Below are 18955 nucleotides of genomic sequence, written 5' to 3' on the forward strand. Positions count from 1 at the left end.
CAAAAGCCTGATGGAGCAGCCACAAGTGATAGAAAAACAACAGAGACGCTGAAGGAGCACTGCCATGAACGGACCACAGCAGCTGTGACAGGCTGGATGCAAGTTCAGTGTGACGGCACTGCATTCAACAGCAGGTAAGGGATGAAATGAAAGCCACCTGTGTGAAACGCGTGAAACTTACCAAATAGGAAGTTTGAGGTGCTTTTGTTTTCTTTTGAATATACATTTACATGTACGTACATATTTACTCTCTTACTATGCAGATAATGATTCTCTTACTCCGCTGCTTTAATAATACTCGTGGTTTTATGATTGCAAAGCCAATGTTTCAAGTAGAGCCACCTCTTTTAATCAGACGAATCATTTCGCAATGCAGGCCCTGCCCCAATTCCCCAGAAAGGCACTTTTCCTTCTTTATTTGTAATCCTGTTTTACAAGCCGTAAACTCTGCTGCACCGCCAGCTTGACACAGTTGTAAGCCTTGAGCTTCTCAGCCACTAATCAGCAGTGAGTGAAAGGAGGACTAACGGCGAGAGCAGGTACAGTGCAGAAAGGGAATGCTATAAAACAAGCTGGAACATGTTGTAAAACTTCTCCCTCACCCCAGTAAAAAAATCAACCTCTTTGCATCAGCAGGGTTGGACCTCGAGTGACAAAGACAGAGGTGGATCAACAGGCTTCAGTGGAGCACATCGAGGATATACCCACATCAATGAAGACACCTGGCATGGCCATATTCAAGCAACAGAATGTGGATGATTTCTATGAAATCGGACAAGAACTTGGAAGGTGAGAATCATTTTTAATTATTGGTTCAATGACGTATGTGTGGAAGGAGATATTTAATGTCAGATGCGGGAAAATGATCCCTCATGCACTGTATGAGTCAGAATGTGAATCCCCCCCCAGCTGCCCAACACCGAGGTCCTCCTGTGTATCTAAGTATGCAAACAGCTGGCTTGTTGAAGCTTGAACTTGGGAGTGTCACTGCAAGAGAAGTAGGTGGAAGTTTAAAGCGGGAGATAGTTTTAAAGGCAAACACAGGCTGAGAAAACAAAAGCGTGTGTGACACTCTTGTGAGGTGAGGCGTGAAAATGAAATGTGACCGACCGTCTTTGCAGCAGCTGATTGAGCCTCAGAGGATCGAGGTGTTAAGGTTGACTGTGGTTAATCAGCCCTGTGCAGAGCAGACATCAAGGAAACGGTGACCTCTTGGAGGGGGGGGGGTAAAGGAAGCTGGCCGAGTGCAATGTGGGTTTGAGGAAGCTGCTCATCCATTTTGCAAGGAAAGACAGCTTGGGCATATGTTAACAGATGGAGTGGGTGTTAAAGGAAAGCGAGTGACCACTAACCTTTCACAATTAATCCAAGTCTGACCCAGCATTTAATGGCCACCGCCTGCAGAGCTGCTCTGACACAACCCGACCAAAGAGCTGCTGTTGAAGTTGTTTGTGTGAGAGAAGAGAAAGGGTTTACAGCAACAATATTCATTTCACTTTGGCAGTCCTCATGCAATATTTAAATACATCTAGGAAAGACGTATCAAGTATTTGATTGTCAGAAGACAATTGGTACAACTTTAAATTTTTCTTCCCTGGACCGAAAGTCTGCAGATAATTGTTGTAGTAACTGTACAACCCTGCTAATGTTTAATAAATTAATATTAAAGGTCAAATATGTAATGTTTTACTGTAATACATCATGAAATAATCAGACAATTATCCAGAGGCCATCTAAAAGACAGCTTTATGACCTGCTCCGTAGTCAGTGAAGTTATTCAACTTACTCAAATCAGTTTAGTCCTTCAACATAAGTTCACACCACAAGGTGGTGTAGTGAGTCACCCAAATAAGCAGCACGAATAGTTAACAAACCAACGAGGAAATGAGCAGGTTTACAACATCGACTCTGGATTTCCTCTTGATGACTGCAACCACCAACAAAAAAGCACCCAAAACCTCCAAAAAGAGCCAAAGTTGTGAAGGATAGAGATACTGAGGTGGCTAAACATCGCCACCAAATGTATATCTGAGAGGCGTGACTTAAACTTTACTTATTGCCCCTTCAAGTTGTGAACAATCACAGTTTTTCAAAACCTAAGCTATAAGCCGATATGAGCCAGAGTGATTGTTATATTTGATAATTGTGTCGTGAGGTGCTGTAATCTGCGACTTCCAGGAGTTAAATACGCACCATAAGTGGCTAAAGGGGCAGATGAGAGGATAATATCAGTGTTCTGATTGCTGAACATCTGAACTAAATTACCATCATCATTAATTCAATCATTTGTAAGTACTGGATAGTAATGACAATATCATCTGCACTGCATTAGTCAATAATCTCAGTAATTTCTAAACGTGTCGCTTTAATACTTTAAAGGTTAATAAACAAAAGCAATACCTGAATCAAATAAACGTTTGAGGTTTATAAAGTTTTGGAAAAGCCTTTGGAACCTGTTTACTTGTTGTCCACAGTCTGGAGCTGTTATTGAGCTGATTTTTATTTTGCTTTAAAGGATCAATTTCTCTCTGAGCTTCGTGCTCGATGCGACGTGAGATTCAGGAACTGCGAGGTGCTGTGGTTAAAAGCCGCAGGTGTCTGTGACTGAAAAAACCCTTTTCTTTCTCATAGTGTGAGGTTATTTCCTCATCGTTGGTGCGGCTGAACGTTTCTTTCGCTTTGCCGTCGTTTTGCTTTGTTGTGACTGCTTATAGTATCGTAGGCTGCAGGAAGGCGCATCTCAATCCACCCACAGTTAGGAGAGAGTTCAGCGATCCCTCCTACACGCCACACTACTACAACTCTTACTCAATTGTCCTTTCAGAAGGGTGTGGAAATTCGATGAAGGGGGCTGTAAACTGATCTTGTGGGGAGGGAGAGTTTAAGATGTCCTGTGCTCTGTGGAACTGTTGAGCCATTCGCTGGAGGAAAGTTAATCAATCATTCAGCCCTCCCGTTGACAGATCTTAATGTCGCGCGGCCCCACGCAGCAGCACCCCGGAGTTATTTCCACTAACTGACGCACAGTTTTCAGTAAACCAATCTGTACGACAACACTTAAGAGGAGACTCGTGGCATTTACTGCCACCTGTATCTGTCTCGCCGTCCGAGTGATGACACAGTCGGAAGTGTCGCAGTGTGAACCAGCAGCCTCCACTTGATCGTCACACTCAAAAAAATTTATAAGTTTACTGGAAGAAATAGTGTTAACTTTGTGAGTCATTGTCGAACAGTGTAGGTTTGGGCGTGCCGCTGTCTCGGCATGCCAGAACAAATTTTTTTTTTTAGATCCGGATTTTTCATCAGAGCGACTGAAAACATCGATGCTAGTGTCCTTGGACTACACAAGCTTTATCAGCAAGTCGTAAAGTTAGTTTGGTTGAATCTCAGACTTCCTAATGTTTTTCACATTATAAGATGTTATTTTGAATTGTCTTCGGAACAAAAAGCCGGCAAATGGTACATTTTGAAGATCCAACTGAATGCAGGATGATTGATAAAGTTCACATCCCATCATACAGATATGCTAAATATTTTTACTATTACTACTTTAATCATGTCTGGAGCTGGAGGCGGAATTCATACCGAAGGATATTGATCAGAAACATGATATTAGTCCGCTGGATGTCTTCAGAGAGGCTGCCCAGGGTGGACACACACTGATCTACATTTCAAGCAGCTGCATTCACACATTTGATGTGTTGATGTGAAAAGAGCTGAGAGTCGTCAGGCAGACAGGTGTTGCCAATGAACGCCGTAGTAAAGTTCTAGAACTTTTCCAAGGAGATGATCTTTACACGGTGCACCGACAGCACAGACAAGGGACCTGAAGTGCCGTCATCTCGGAGGAACAAAATTCCTGCTGTTAAACAAGCACAAAAGAAATGTGTTGTTTTCCAGTGTGGCCCCCGCAGAGGGAAATCCACCGTGACCTTTTTGGACATTCCCGGAGTTCCCCTTTAACAGAGGTCATCTTATTACTATCGCCAAACAGCCCAGCGGCTCCTCGGACACATTGTTGACAGGGAGGCACTTATAAAACCGCAGGAATCTAAAGAATCCTGAACACTTTGAAAGCGGAAATGTTGAAAGATTAGACACAAGCAGCGAATAAAATTCCTTAAAATGATTTGCACAAGGTAACAAGTGATACAAGAGGAATTGTATTTCCCTGAGCAGTGAGTCATATGGTTAGGGGTTGCTCCCCCCCCATCCCTCCTCAGCTTTTTGACTGGAAGGCAATGTTTGGGGACAGGGTTTGGTTAATTATGAATCTGGCCGTCTTTGTCAGGCCGCCCCAGAGGTTGCTCGGTTGAGAAATGTGTTTAAATATTGGGTCGGCGCCACTTGTCCAAGCATTCCTGCAACCTTGGCCTGTGGATAATGACCTTCAGCTGTTGGAAGTGGAAACTCTGCGGAGAGAGATGGTACTTTCAGCCCCACCAGCCGGCTTACAGCTAAGACTGACGGCACGCCAGGCCTGCTGCGGAATACCACTCCCGGCATCTCCGCTCGCTGCGCTGTCACTCTGCAGAAACAATAAAGCTCTGACATTTGTGTGGAGCACGTTTCTTGCGTTTGGTTTTCAAGGATGCTCCGGATGCGTCTCAAAAGATAATCGTTTTGTCAGGTGTTTCTACTTTCATAACCAATAACCTGATACGTTTTAAACATTGCAATAAAAAGAAATTCAGAAGTGGTTTGAAAAAAAAAAAAAAAGTAGGGGATTTGATTTTTGACATTTGATTTTGTGAAATATTAAAACATTTCATTTTCAGTAATCATGTCTACTAAGCCAAAATGATAAAGAATACAACAAAATAAGTTGGAAATATCCCTGTTTAGTTGTTATAAATCTACAATATATGAAGAATTTTACTGTTTTGTAGTATATTTTCCCCCGTATCCATCTATCCTTGAACACACCAGACTATGCACCCAGACAAACTTTTTAGTCCAGCAAATTAGGTTTCCCATTGCATTCTGATTTTTCAAATATTTGTAGTCAGTATTGCTTAATAGGCGTATTATCATGCACTGCTGTTGCACCCTGCCCTGTGACTGCTCCTCCCCTCCATGTCTGTTTTTGCAACTGGAATTCATTGAGTGATTTACCCTCCTCTTCATTTCTCACATTATCACAGTCACGTCGAACGGGGTCAGCTTTTCAGGGGAGGACTGCGGGGTGGAGATATCCTGTGAATAGAACAGACAGAGGGAGCGTTTGGGATTCCACAGTGCTCTTGCTTCATCACCCCAGACGCTCACTGCGTTTGTATTTTGCCTTTGCAGCATATGAATGTGACGCTGTGTGGCCCATTGTTGCAATGTGTACGCCTACAGCTTTGTCTCTGCTGCACTCTCTCTTGGGACATGTTCATGCATGGATTAAATGAAAAATCTACCTGAGGCTTTGTGGTCAAATTGATAGATTTCCAAGAGCCTGAAAGCTGCAAGGAGGACTAATATCCATTCATCCAAAGCATTCCTTTTTCATTAGACACACCAGTGACATAACTGAGTAATCTAATGTGATCCAGTACACATGAATCCTAACACAAACTTTCGAGTTTTCAGCGGTTTAATGATCATTAGTATAAAGTTAATTTCTCTGGTGTCGCGTTTTGTAAAATGCACCAGTTTTTTTTCTTCAATATTTGAATGTATTGTCTGTTGTTTTGGAGCAAAACATATTTCCTGGATGTGGTTGTAGAGCTGAAAAAGCGCGGGGCAGGGTGTGCCTCATATAAAGCAAACTGACTCGACCATCCCATACTATTATTGCGGTTTGGGAAAATGTTGGGAAAGACAATGCAGGTTAGAACCTCTTTCCTTCATATCTCATCTTGCTTATGACAAACCCTCAAGTATCCGTGTGACGTCTGTTAAATGAAGCAACAACACGGATGGCACGTGGGATGTCCAGCAGCTCGTCTTCGCACCACTCCGCTCAGCAGGCCGTTTCCTACCCAGCAGTGGGAGCAGGTGGAGAATGAGCCTCTGTACGACTATTCTTAGCTCACTATTGACACAGACTGGGTAGCCCGTCACAGCCACATCAGACTCTTTGCGCGGGTAGTCGATTCTGAAATGTACAAAATGTCTGCCTGATATTGTCAGTTTTACCCTGTGGTGAGCGTGTGGTGAGTGTCACGGCGTGTCCGAACTTGCATTCAGTCGGGTTGGAGAGTTTGCTTGAGTCTTATTATACAGTCGATTGAATTGAAAGTGGAAGAGTTGGATGTGACACGACAAGTGAGTTGGATGTGTTTTTTGTTTGATGGACTTTAACTGAATTGAATTTCAATATTGACAAAACTGATCATGATAGGTGGTCGACAATGTTCTGAATGTATAAAGTGCCACAGTAGATGAGTATATTTCAGAGCAAACTCTGAGCCATGGAGTCGAAGAAATCATCAGCAGACCTCTGATATCTGGAGAAGTGTACAGGAAAAACGGTTGTATCGGTGTTGAGGAGCAGAGTGCCCACCATCATCTGTCAATAGAAAACGTTTGGAGCCACCAAACAACCAAGAACGGAGACATTTCTTTTCTCTCTCAGCAGGACTATTGTGGGATTGGTCAGAAATCTGAAGTGAGCGAGTCTAATGTGGAAACGCAAATGAACGTTGCCACGTCATAAACGAATCAATTTCTCAGTTGAAGCCTGTATCTGTCTTAAATGATGGGCCTTAGGGTGAGATGAGAAGGAAGCCTTCTGACTGAGCTGCAGTTACAATGAAGAACCTGTCAGGATGGTGTGACTGTTTGACGGGAGGTGGTCAACCCACAACATCAAGGATGGAGTGAAGCAGCAGGAGCAGCTTCAGGCTAAATCAAGCCTGAGACAAGTGCGGTTCTCGTAATAAAACCAGAAACTCCCTACATTAGTTTACCAGGGCAATAGTGCAGTACAATGTTTTCACACATCTTAATGATAAGTGAAATGACCACAACTCTGTTATCTGGTGATCTAGCTTTCTTACTTTCATGCTACAAACACTCAGATATTGGTTGTTCCATGTGAAACAAGAAAACACTGATCCAGAGTGTCTATGAGCCACACCTCCGTTGAGAAATATTCAGTGTTTGGGGATTTTTTTTCCCCCCCAGAGGACTGAATGCTTGGAGGATGGCTAGAAGTTTGGCAGGAAGTGAGATGCAGTGGGAGGACGGAGCCTCTGCCTGATTGTTCTCTGTCTTACCAGGAAACAGGAAGAGATGGAGTGTAGCACAATATTTTAGCCGTGTTTGTCACTCGGCTTCCTCTCTGTTGTCTGTAAGTTCACATCCTGTTGTTTAGTGTTAAGAATTTTTTTTAAAACAAGGTGGTATTTCAAAAGCATCGCATAGATCTTGAAGACAGCACATTCAAATAGAATAGAATATAATAGAACTGTGAAGATAAAATATTATAAGTATTCGATATTAAAAACCAAGACTGGGGAGAATTTATTTATTTATTTATTTGTTTGTTTGTTTGTTTTCTGCTGCAAAGTTGAACTCAATATTTATAAATATTTTTTTGTTGTTTTATACAGGATAAAGTTAAATTCTTTCCCTGATCATTTCATACCTGCTGTCCGGAATCATTTGGTATCTTCATTGTGGGTCACTATTGATCGAACCTTGAGACCTTTTTTTTACTCTGCTTTGTTCTAATTCTGATGTAATTTTTATATAAATGCTTTGTTTTTGTTTGAGTCCAATGAATGTCTTGATGGAAGTAATTTTCAAACTACATTTAAAACGGTCCTCGTTTAAAGAAACCCCGATTCCCCATTATAGTTGCTTTTGTTGTGGTGTATTCACACACCTATAGCCCCTTATCTCTCTTTCCTGCAACAAATTGCAAAAATAATTTGTGAACCAGTTTCCAAAATATGTCAAAACATTTGCAGAGGTCCTCACATGAGTAGTAGGGCCTTTCAAACATATCCCTTGAACTTTTATTTTCATGATTGTTTTAGTCGCTGTCAGTTATAAAGTATCAGAAATAAGAAATGAGGCTTCACCACGTCAGTCTGGTCTGTTATACATCATTCTTCCGTTAATCACAAGACTGTCACAACCAGGAAAAGTTGATAATTTTATCTGGTGAATGCCCTGCAAATCCCGAGTGAGCAACATTCTTGCAGCATTTGTGCCACTTAAGCGAAGGACCAATCCAATTCCAAGTGAAAATTAAACCATTTCAGTACAGACTTGACTATAATCCTGGGTATTAAATGTTTGTTAATTCAGGTACGTCATTCCTATTTCAGTCTAAACTACAATGTGATCAGCACCAATTCATTCACATCTATCTCTCAATTTGTGGTACGCTAATGCTGAAAAATGCTCACGGGTGATACAATAAATACAAACTACGATTTGTTTATTGATCTATTCAAAGGCAATTTAACATGTTTAATCAATATTGTTTTCAATTATTTGGCAGGTTAAAATCACGTTAATAACACAGCTTCTGGGTGGTTCTATGTATCCGCAGTGGGCAGTTTGCCATCGTGAAGCGCTGCACAGAGAAGAGCACGGGCGCCGAATATGCAGCAAAGTTCATCAAGAAGCGGCCGAGTCGCGTGAGCAGACGGGGCGTGAAGAGAGAGGAGATCGAGCGGGAGGTGGACATCCTGCAGCAGCTGCAGCACTCCAACGTTGTGGCGCTGCACGACGTGTTCGAGAACCGCACGGATGTGGTGCTCATCCTCGAACTGTGAGTCCCTGCAAGATTCAGCAACAACAAGGGAACAATCTCCTTGATGCAGGAGTCAGATACCATGAAGAAAAGAAAAAACAAACAAACAAACAAGCACATGTCAAAGGGGAAATATACAACTCATGGCAGGAGGGTCCTAATGTTATGGCTGACCAGTGTACATTGCATTTGTTATACACATACAGTCTGATGATGCTTGGCACTTGTTGACTTCCAAAACATTTCTGCACATTGTGTGTTGTGTATTTATAGTGGAGTTAAATCATTAGCGCCTTCACACCGTTAAACATGTTTTATTGTTCCCATTTAAATATCAACCATCTGAGGTCTTTTGGATCTTTGAGATCAGAGCTCATGAACTAAATCCCTCTCCTGCCATGACCCCGACGCTGGTGTTCTTGTTCTAATCTGTGAGTTTGTTTCTGTGTACATGTATTGTGTGTGGATGCAGTGTTTTGTTAAAGACCGCCGACCAGAAAGAACCCAATGTCTCCCACAAAGTCAATAATGCCTGTACGTGTTCAATAGGGATTCAGAGGGGCCCCCGGTGACAGTGAGGGCCTGGGAACACGCGGGGTCTAATTAGGACATGCTGGAAACTCAAAGTAATGGTGAATCAGTCGAAACACTGTTTGGTGAAGGTTGACACACCATCTTTAAAAAACAAAAAAACAAATGATGATGTGTTGTGGATAACCACCTTCTTTAAAAACACTTCACCAGCTTTCAGTAGTTTTCAGACGACCTACAAAGATTCACTGACAAAACGGGGCCAAGTTGTTACTGCAAACAAACATATCTAAGGCATCCAGGACTTGTGTATCTAATTCCTGAGGACACACTTTAGATAAAGTTCTTGAGAGGCCTTGGTCCAGATTATCTGAGCCCACAGTCACCCAAGTGTGTGTGTGCGCCTATGTGTGCGTGTGTGTGTGTGTGTGTTGCAGGGTCTCTGGAGGAGAGCTGTTTGATTTCTTAGCTCAGAAGGAGTCACTGTGCGAGGAAGAGGCCACTCAGTTTATCAAACAGGTCCTAGATGGAGTCCAGTACCTCCACTCCAAGAGGATCGCACATTTCGATTTGAAGGTACAGCATGCTCCTTTGCTCTGCTTGCGACAATATTTCAGTGCTCAAGACGAAATGAATTCCCTCTACAGCAACTTCACAGACGCAACGTCATGCCAAGACACTATGTGAAATGTATTTCCGTACGATTATATATAGCAGGTGTCTTTTGTACGTGTTGCTCGAGCCTCTCCGTTCTGATTCACACATCCTTCCTGTTGACCGTGGCTGCTGTCCAGACGTCAGATACCGACACCACAAGGTTATCTCTTCACATTCGGAGAGCAGCGGTGCACACATCGCTCTGTGAAACCCGCTGTCCTGTTTTGCTGCAGCTACTCTTCACACTCGGTGCATTTCAGCTGACATTCAATGACAAAAAAAAAAATCGGCAGTGAAAGACAGTGGAGGAAATGAATAAGACATTATAAAGTAATATGTTACTTTAACACCACTACATTCTGTACTGACAAGGTATAAACTGATTCCTATTATTCGTTCCAGTTGCTTCTGACACTCAGAATTCCCTATTTAAAATGATATCACTTCCTTTGGAAAATACTTTTTCAGTTTTCTGAATATGACTAGAAATATTAAACTGCATTTCATTTAGAAAAAATAACATCTTTAGTGAATTTGCACAGGAACCAGTGTATGGATTGGTCACTGAAATGACTCAAAAACAAGTGTTTATGAAAACTTAACCTTGAGACTCTTGATGCTGCCTCCAGTTTACCTTTGGGACACTGACCTGAAACAGGAAGGTTTCTGGTTATTTCCGTTCTCAAAACTGAAAATATCTTGGATTTCTGAGGTCCAAAGCTTATGGCTACTGGTTGGTTACTTCTGTGGTAAATGACTCCTGTTTACTGATAATGAGCACCTCATTACTGATGAACGAGCTCAGTCATTGTGACAGCAACATGAAATGTGTCCTGCCTTAATCGACATTAACAGTAGGTTGCTGCTTCTTTTTTGCTGCTCCTTTCTGTCGTCATTAGTCTATAAATCATTTTAACTCGGGAATCACTTTTATAAGATAAAAGAGCATCATCACCCCACTAACTGATGTGACTTCAGCTCAACATAATGAGAGAATCAGTTATTAGACTGACCCACACAGTGCTCAGCTCAGGAAAAGTCGCAGCAACACTACAATATTACCAGTATTTGCACACTATTAAGAGTTACTTTTCATCTTTTAAAACTAATGAATTAAGTCCACTTCATTCAAAAGAAAAAATTCTAATAACAATGAACTGCTTTTTATTTATGGAGTCTTATTGCCTGTGTCCTGACAAAGAAAATCATACGGCACATTGCCCCAAATGTGTATGGATTAAAAAAAAAAAAAAAAGTCTAGTGTGAAAACAAGCACGAGAAGTTCAGGGGGGAGGTATTTCCTTACATGTTGCTACTGGCTGTTTTTCAGTAAATTAACTGTCTTCCCTCTAAAGCACCATATTTGCACTACTGAGTTGAGTGAGTTTACCAAGTTTTTAACTTTTATTTATTATTGCACACTAACAAATGTGTCTTTTTTTGATGCTGACAAAAAAAGGCAGCTTTTCACAGGTAATTCGTTTCACATTGATTGCTGTTAGTGTGTTGCCCAGTCTCTGATTAGTGAACATCTTCTGATAAATGTCCCTCTGTGTTTTGTTCTCTTTCGATCTCTGCAGCCGGAAAACATCATGCTGCTGGACAGGAATGTTTCTCTACCCCGAATCAAACTCATAGACTTTGGACTGGCACACAAAATTGAGGCCGGGGCAGATTTCAAAAACATTTTTGGCACGCCTGAATTCGTTGGTGAGAGAAGTTTCTTTTCTACCTTTTGAGATATGTTGTTTTGATACGTTTGCGCTGTGGCGCAATTAGTGTTCGATATGATGCTGTTTGTGATGTTGAGCATGTCCCGTCTATTTTCAGCTCCAGAGATTGTGAACTACGAGCCGCTCGGATTGGAGGCCGACATGTGGTGAGAGCTTCTACTTCCCTCGACCTCAGCTTCAGTGCATAGCTTTGGATTAATCGTGTGCTGTTCTCCACAGGAGCATCGGAGTCATCACTTACATACTGTAAGTTGTGACGTTTGCGGGTCTGTCAGTGTATCTGCGGACTTCTCCAAAGGATTGCCCAGTGTTTGACCGTTTGCGCTGTTTCAGATTGAGCGGAGCGTCTCCTTTCCTTGGTGACACGAAACAGGAGACGCTTGGAAACGTCTCTGCCATGAACTACGACTTTGACGAAGAGCTCTTCAGCAATACCAGCGAGCTGGCCAAGAGCTTCATCAAACAGCTCCTGGAAAAGGACACGAGGTAAAACAATGGGAGGCTCACAAGCAGCCGAAGACTGGACGCACAGTACAAAACCCAGCAATGGGAGTTTTGCTCTACTAAATCCTAATGTGCCGACCAGATCAGTGTGAAAGGCTGGCCAGTAAGCAAGAATTGAGTGCAAGAATTTGGACGCCGTGTGATGAGCCAAATAAAATGAGCTTAATCTAATTACTCTAATGATTACAGACAAAAAGTGATTCTTATCTTTCTTTTGCACCAAAGGACCTGGTTTCCTGACACGTGTTTTTCCATTTAAATACACTTCCAGGAAACTTAATATTCCTGTGAACGTACGATCATACGTGTCCTCTGAGACTTAGACCTAATGCACGACTGGCCTGTGCAGTCTTTTTCTGAACTTGTTCGGAAGTGTTTACTGCGCTGAAGTTTCTCCTTCATTTTTAATTTTTTTTGTCCCCCACTGTTTCAGAAAACGAATGACTATCCAAGATGCCTTGAATCACCCCTGGATCAAGGTATGTGCTTGGTTTGTGTTGCATCGTAGCATGTTTCATACTCTCTAATGCTGTTCTCACTACTTTCACATCCAAGCAAAGCAGGAAATGTGGTTTTCATTTGGAAGGTGACACGTGGTTTTAAAGGTCACGTCGTAGAGCAGAAGCTAATCAATCTTTGAATTTCCAAAGAAATGTGACCACAGTCTCAAATTCCCAGAGTACACACCCACTAGCTGTGTTTTTATTCTGGTTTATTGGAAGCATACTTTGCTGTAGTTTCTCCATTATTCATTGCAGTTTTTTCTCGAACCATATTTTCTGAAACTATGATAAACCTTCAGAAGTCTAGCCTCTTTTAAAACCTTTAACTCTGTTCAGGTACTTGGATACAACTTTTTTTTTTTTGCTAAACCATGAAACGCATCGTTGTTCACACACTGACATTGAGCCGAATGTGATGATAACTAACGCGGCTGTTGTCTTTGACCATCAATGACTAATGTTTGTTCTGTGTGTGATCATACCAATCGATCCAGATAGAAGTGAGTTCAAGGATGTCAGTGGAACATTTATATTCATCGACAATTTGCAGAAACACAGTCGCTGTGGTTACCAAATGAGTCTCAGTGACTGATTGTGCCGTATTTAGTTTTTCCACGTAGTTTTTTTTTTGTGTATGTCATTAAAATGCAAAATATCACTAACTATATTTAAGACATATTCTTTGAAGTTCATGCCCTGGATGCCATTGTAGTGTGTAGTTAATGCTCCGCAGTGAATATATACTGTTGTGTGTATAATCCAAACACAGTTTGGTTTTTAACTCGAGATTTTATTTTATAGGGTTTTAGATATTTAGTTTGAATTTTCTGATTTGCATTCAAGGTTCTTAGGAAATGTGTGACATTGTTTGAAGAATATTGTTTCAAGACCCTTGGCTCATCTTTTACAAGCTCATGCCATTTGGAAGACTTCTTTAAGCTGAACTATGTTCATTTTGTCATATTAAATGTATGTTGTCATATATGTACATAAGTCTTGTTTTATCTGTGAGCTCTAGAGATCAAACTGAAGGAGCGTCTCACTAATTGTGTTTTAATGGCATGGAAATGTAACCGTCTTGTGTTGAAGGAGTCTGCTTCCACCCCTTGCTGCCCGAATGCATGTGAATGGTGTTTTTGCTGTGGAGTCCTCATCCTGTTTGGACACGAGCATGAAGCCTGGAAACGTTACACACTCAGCAGGAATGTTTGCTGTTATTTGGTGCCCTTACCCTCTGACCTGCCGTGGCTTTTATGCTGTAGGGTCATGCACTAATCCCACAAAGGCTGGGATTTTCACTGCTGTGTGTGTTTTCAAGCTACAACAATGAGACAGACCTCTCACTCAGTGTCCCCCTCCTCCTCCTCCTCCTCCTCCTCCCCCTGCAACCTTCTGCCTGAAGTCCTGGGACCCTGTGGAAGAAGGTAGTGCTGCTCCTGAGGCCGAGAAGAAAGCAGAGCAGCTGAAGACAAAACGTCTAAAGGAGTACACCATCCAGTCGCACTCCAGCATGGCTCAGAACAACACGTATGCCAACTTTGAGCGTTTCGCCCATGTGGTGGAGGACGTCGGCTTGATGCAGACCGGACTGTCAGAGGTGGCCGGAGCTCGCCACGCTCTGCAGGCCGACATAGACACGCTGCTTTCCGTCTACAACGAAAAAGAGGCCTGGTACAAAGAGGAGAGCGAGACCACGAGGAAGCGACTCTCGCGGGCCTGCCATGAGTTTCGAAAAGTGGAAGCCACGAGGAAGGTCTTGCAGGAGGACATGAAGGCCATTGACGCCTCCCTGGAGAACATCAGCGGGAAGTACAGCCACAGGCAGGACCAGCTGGACGCTCTGAGGCAGGAGCTGAACTCTGAGCTGCAGTGGCTACAGGAAGTGATGAGCTCGCTTCATCCCGACGGAGCCAACGGCGACGTCCACAGCCACGGCGTCGGCACTGATGTGAAGCAGGCTGTGAAGGAGCTGCTAGATCAGTCCTGTGGAGGGGACGGGTGTCCTGAAGTCAAACAGCCTCTCACAGAGTCTGGCTGAATAATACATCCGGGAAAACGGAACTTAATTTCAACTCGGTTATATTTTTTATTGATGTAGTATACCATTTCTTTATGTCCACATATCTGTTATTTGTGTGAAACAATACACAAACAATGCAAACAATGCTTTAAAGGGAAAGGAAAAAGGATGTGCTCACGTTGTATTTCTGAGATATCTATTTTTCATGTCTGCACACTATATAAACCAAAAGCTTGAGCTTATCCAAAATACTAACACTAACGCGGTTTTGCCATTGAATGAAGAAAATAATATTTCCAACCAATCAACTTAACATTATATTTACACATTGCATCTTGTCTGTTTGTTCAGGGGAACAAATGGTTTCTAATTTCAGAGCATCATGATAAGTAAAAAAATTGCAAAGACAGAGCTGACTTGGTCCTAATTTGGTTTAGCCTTCTGTGAAATAAACAGAAAGGAACGAGATATTAAGCTTCACTTCAAATAAAAGCAAACACTTTATTCCCTAATAAGCACAACCAACCTATTCCTTTAAATTAGGTAATCATAGCACAATACAAGCATTTTCTTAAAATGGGAATGGCACTAATAAAACTAGATGTATTCATGTATTGCTCATTTGATTAAAGAGGTTTATTAGAACAAATTATTATTTATTGAAGGCGACTATTGATTGAAGGGTTTTATTGTGTCAAAGCCAGAAGACGATGCAGGATTGAACGGATGGATTCGAAATTCATTTATTTATTTATTTTTTGATTAATTGATTTTCCTTTATCTAATTCTGGATTTCAAGCTGTGTATTGATGCATTTTCTTACTTTTTGAAATTACATCCTTTGTACCATTACATATGCCATTATTTTTTAGAGCTTAATTTTTATTGACTCAAATGAGCACTTTTATTGGGAGTTGATTTAATTTATTTCAATTGTTTTTCTTGGATTTATTTTCTTTGTACACAGTCAAAACACCTATGACAAGATATTTAAGGATTTTTTTTAAAACTTTTTTTTAATTTATTTTTTTTAGCATCACTTCTCGTTTCACCTGTCATGAGCACTTTGAAGTTTTGACTCCGTCGTTAATCCTGAAATAAACATTGATGATTTGTTTTATACTCAAGTTCATCATTTCTTATTATCTGGAGTGTGAGATCTTTTTTTATTTTTATGAGACGTATGTTTGCATAATTCACTTCATGCGGAGTTGAGAGACATTTCCTCTGCAGCTGTTTCTCTTTGTGTGTCTGCAGCCTCTGAATCCCAGACAGGCCATGGTCAAGCGGCTCTCAGTGGTCAATCTAGAGAACTTTAGGAGACAATACGCCAGGCGGAGGTGGAAGGTAAAAAAAACCCCCACAAAAAAAAAACCTGTATTCATGCCTTTCAAGATGATTTCCTTACAGAAGTTTGACTTAATGTTTATGTTTATTTGTCCACCAGCTGTCATTCAGGATCGTTGCTCTGTGCAACCACTTAACACGGATCATGAAGAAAGGCCAGAAGGTGCCTGAGCAGGACCAGGTAGTAATGCACTGTCACACATTTCACATGAAACTGTTTGAATGAGGTCAAATTTGAAGATATGATAAAATAGCATTTATTCTTATTGCATAGACACCTATACTATAAAAATTGGCTGTGCTTCATCTGATAGTGAACTGGCAGTACAGTGGAGAAACATATGGTGTACATGGGTGAAAAGAGTGTTAAAAATTAGTTTTTTTCAAGGTTATAGGAGCAGGTGTTTTGTATTTCGATGTTAGTCAAAGAGAGGAAACAGGATGAAAAAAAAGAGTTTCCTGGCTCTGTTGAAAGCTCACAGATCCCGCTACAAGTGCCTCCATACCTGGGTTTTATTTTAGAGTGTTAAAATTCACCCATGCAAAAACAAGAACATATAAACCTTCCCATTTTACCTTCGTGTGCTGTGGGCATCTAAAACGTTCTGATGATTTTAACAATGATTAAGCTGTTTCTTAAATCTGTTTTTTTTTTTTGTTTTGTTTCTTATAGAGAGATTGTGAAAGTGACCAGGAAGAGGAAATACTGAAGATCAGACCGAGGACCAGAAAGAGAAGCAGCACTTCCTGAGAGCAAAGTGAACCGTGTGTCTTTGGACTCTGTTAGGGTTGTGAAACAGTGATTCAGCATCTTTTGAGGCCCACTTTGCAGCTCACACTCGTCTAAAAAAAGATCATCTGCAGCATGTATTTGTGAAAAGGCAATTTTCTTTGAGATCAATGCAACTGAATTTGTCCATTTCGTCCACAAAATAAGACGTGTGCTGTCTGTTGGATATTATGATCCGCTTCTATGTTAGATTTGCAATTTTCAAGCACCGGAAGGTAAAACTAGTGTGACTGGCAGGAAGCAAAGTGTAATCAGAGTTTCATCTGATAACCACAGTCTTAAAAGTGCTTCAGTCATTGTTTTAACAGAGTTTGAACCCGTCTCTTTCATTTCGATGGCGACACTGAAGTATTTTAGTCCAAAGTATTGACAGATAAAGGGGGTTGAAGGGTTTTTAGTGCGAGACGGTGGCAGATCTTCGTAATCAAATGTTTACATGTTGTTCTGCTTAACCCACACTGTTTACTTTAAACCTTGAGAGTACTGCATTACCTTAAGCCTGCGTGCAATGCGGAGCTATGCATTTATTGTTAGTAACCCAGGCTAAATCAATGTAAACTGCTGTCATCTAATAACTGCATTTCATCTTATGTGTATATACAGGCAGAATATGAATGCCTTAACGTGTCAAGCTAATGGTTGCCTTTTGCCATCAATGTATTTTTCAGGTCTTGCCATACTTTGATGTATTTATGGTGTAAATACACATGAATCGGTGAAACGTCTTAAGGTCACTCTCAGTTGTGTCTTAGCTCAGCAAACGGAGCCATCATTGTTGTTTCCGTACTGTGTGAATTGTAAATTGAGAATGTTCAATAAATTAATGAGCATGGTTGGTTTTTGGTCACTTTTTTCCAGATAAAGTCAGTAATTCATTGCAGTGTAACAGGTCCGTCAGCCTGCAGGTCTTCAAGGTTCTCCATCTATGATCACATGCAGAAGAACCCCACAACAACAAGAGTAGTATAATTATATCAGTGTTTTATTCATTTATTCTTTTTTCAAAGTGCACTCATTGTGATGACGCAGTCTCTCGCTCTCTCTCTGGCTGCTGGTCTTCTCCCAGCCACATTCTCACAACGGTAAAGCTGTTCGAGCTCACTTGGGCTGAAAGAGATTGGAAGGGATAATTTGACCTGAACTAAATACTAAATACGTCTTGGCAGTGGCACAAAGTGGGCCGATTCCACACAGATGGTGCCGAATGAGACGCAATCAACAAGTGGGTCAGTCTGAAAGTGGTCGTTAGTCTCGTTCCTGCTTCAGCATCTCGTCACAGGAGAAGGCGGAAGACATGCATTGCAAGTACTCACATCACAGTAATTTAGTCGTATTTTGGGATACTTGTATGAGTAATAATGAGGTACAATTTACATATTGTAATCTGCTGCTTTTGAAATCATCATTTAAGACTGAGTACACCCACAATTTGTAATGAAATGTGCCTTGAACATTTTATACCAGTATATTGAGCAAAAGCCCTGCTATTATCGATGCAATGAAACACAGTTATAAAGTGAACACATACATTGAGTAGTTTGTTTTTATGACTGTGTGCGAGGGGAATAGAAACAAATAATCTTTCTAACTATGCTTAATGCCCAACAAACACATGCAACGTATTAAACATCGAAATGGACTGAGCTGACATAATGGCAAGAAACGGGGGAAAAGGTCTCTGCCCATGAGAGGTCACAGATAATCAAACAGTGTAGTGATGCACATTTTCTGTAAATGAATGGACACTGGCAGCAGGAGACGTCGCATACTGGAGCCACAGGATTTGTAAAAAAATGTCCACAGGAAAAACTAGGACTGGCGTGAAGGGCTGAGGAATACATTAAAACTCAGTTCTACCAATCCCACAGGTTCTTATATTTCTTGTATTTCTTTTCCTCGTGTGTTTATGTCACGATAATGTACCTTGTATAAACATGAGCTACTGTACATACACTTTGAGAAATAAACCTGCCCCTGTATTGCTTGCATCATTCTTCACCAATGCGATCCTCGATTCATCATCCAAGCAGACTTGGCATTGGAGTCACAGGGTGTGTGTTACACCAAACTGAATTATTCCTGTAACGGCAGTACCCTGCTCCTGCGTTCGCAGATCCCAACTTTAATGACAGCATGTGAGTTACTGGCAACAAATGAAATGGGAGAAACATC

At 41.4% G+C, this 18955-nt stretch overlaps 1 protein-coding gene across 2 annotated transcripts; it reads left to right on the forward strand.

The window, feature by feature from the left end:
- The first annotated feature begins 37 nt into the window (after positions 1-37).
- Positions 38-17615, forward strand: dapk2b (death-associated protein kinase 2b). Of its 2 annotated transcripts, XM_080505023.1 has the most exons (12): positions 38-134; positions 637-789; positions 8495-8716; positions 9667-9805; positions 11467-11596; positions 11717-11765; positions 11839-11865; positions 11953-12105; positions 12557-12602; positions 15904-15993; positions 16094-16174; positions 16667-17615. In XM_080505023.1, exons 1-12 carry the CDS (start codon positions 97-99, stop codon positions 16742-16744), a joined length of 1206 nt encoding a protein of 401 aa, XP_080361149.1. In that variant the 5' UTR covers positions 38-96; the 3' UTR covers positions 16745-17615. The 2 variants fall into 2 exon arrangements, with proteins under 2 accessions (XP_080361149.1, XP_080361148.1); XM_080505022.1 differs by lacking the exons at positions 16094-16174; positions 16667-17615 and having other exon boundaries at positions 14029-15913.
- The last annotated feature ends 1340 nt before the right edge of the window (positions 17616-18955 follow it).

Source organism: Blennius ocellaris, assembly GCF_963422515.1.
Source record: "Blennius ocellaris genome assembly, chromosome: 11".
NCBI classification, from domain to species: Eukaryota; Metazoa; Chordata; class Actinopteri; order Blenniiformes; family Blenniidae; genus Blennius; species Blennius ocellaris.

Excerpts from the sequence above, each read along its gene's own strand:
- dapk2b (XM_080505022.1), top strand. The coding sequence starts at position 97 with ATGCAAGTTCAGTGTGACGGCACTGCATTCAACAGCAG. Across the intron at positions 8,717-9,666 it reads GTGGTGCTCATCCTCGAACT|GGTCTCTGGAGGAGAGCTGT; the intron begins GTGAGTCCCTGC and ends TGTGTGTTGCAG. Across the intron at positions 11,766-11,838 it reads GGATTGGAGGCCGACATGTG|GAGCATCGGAGTCATCACTT; the intron begins GTGAGAGCTTCT and ends TGTTCTCCACAG.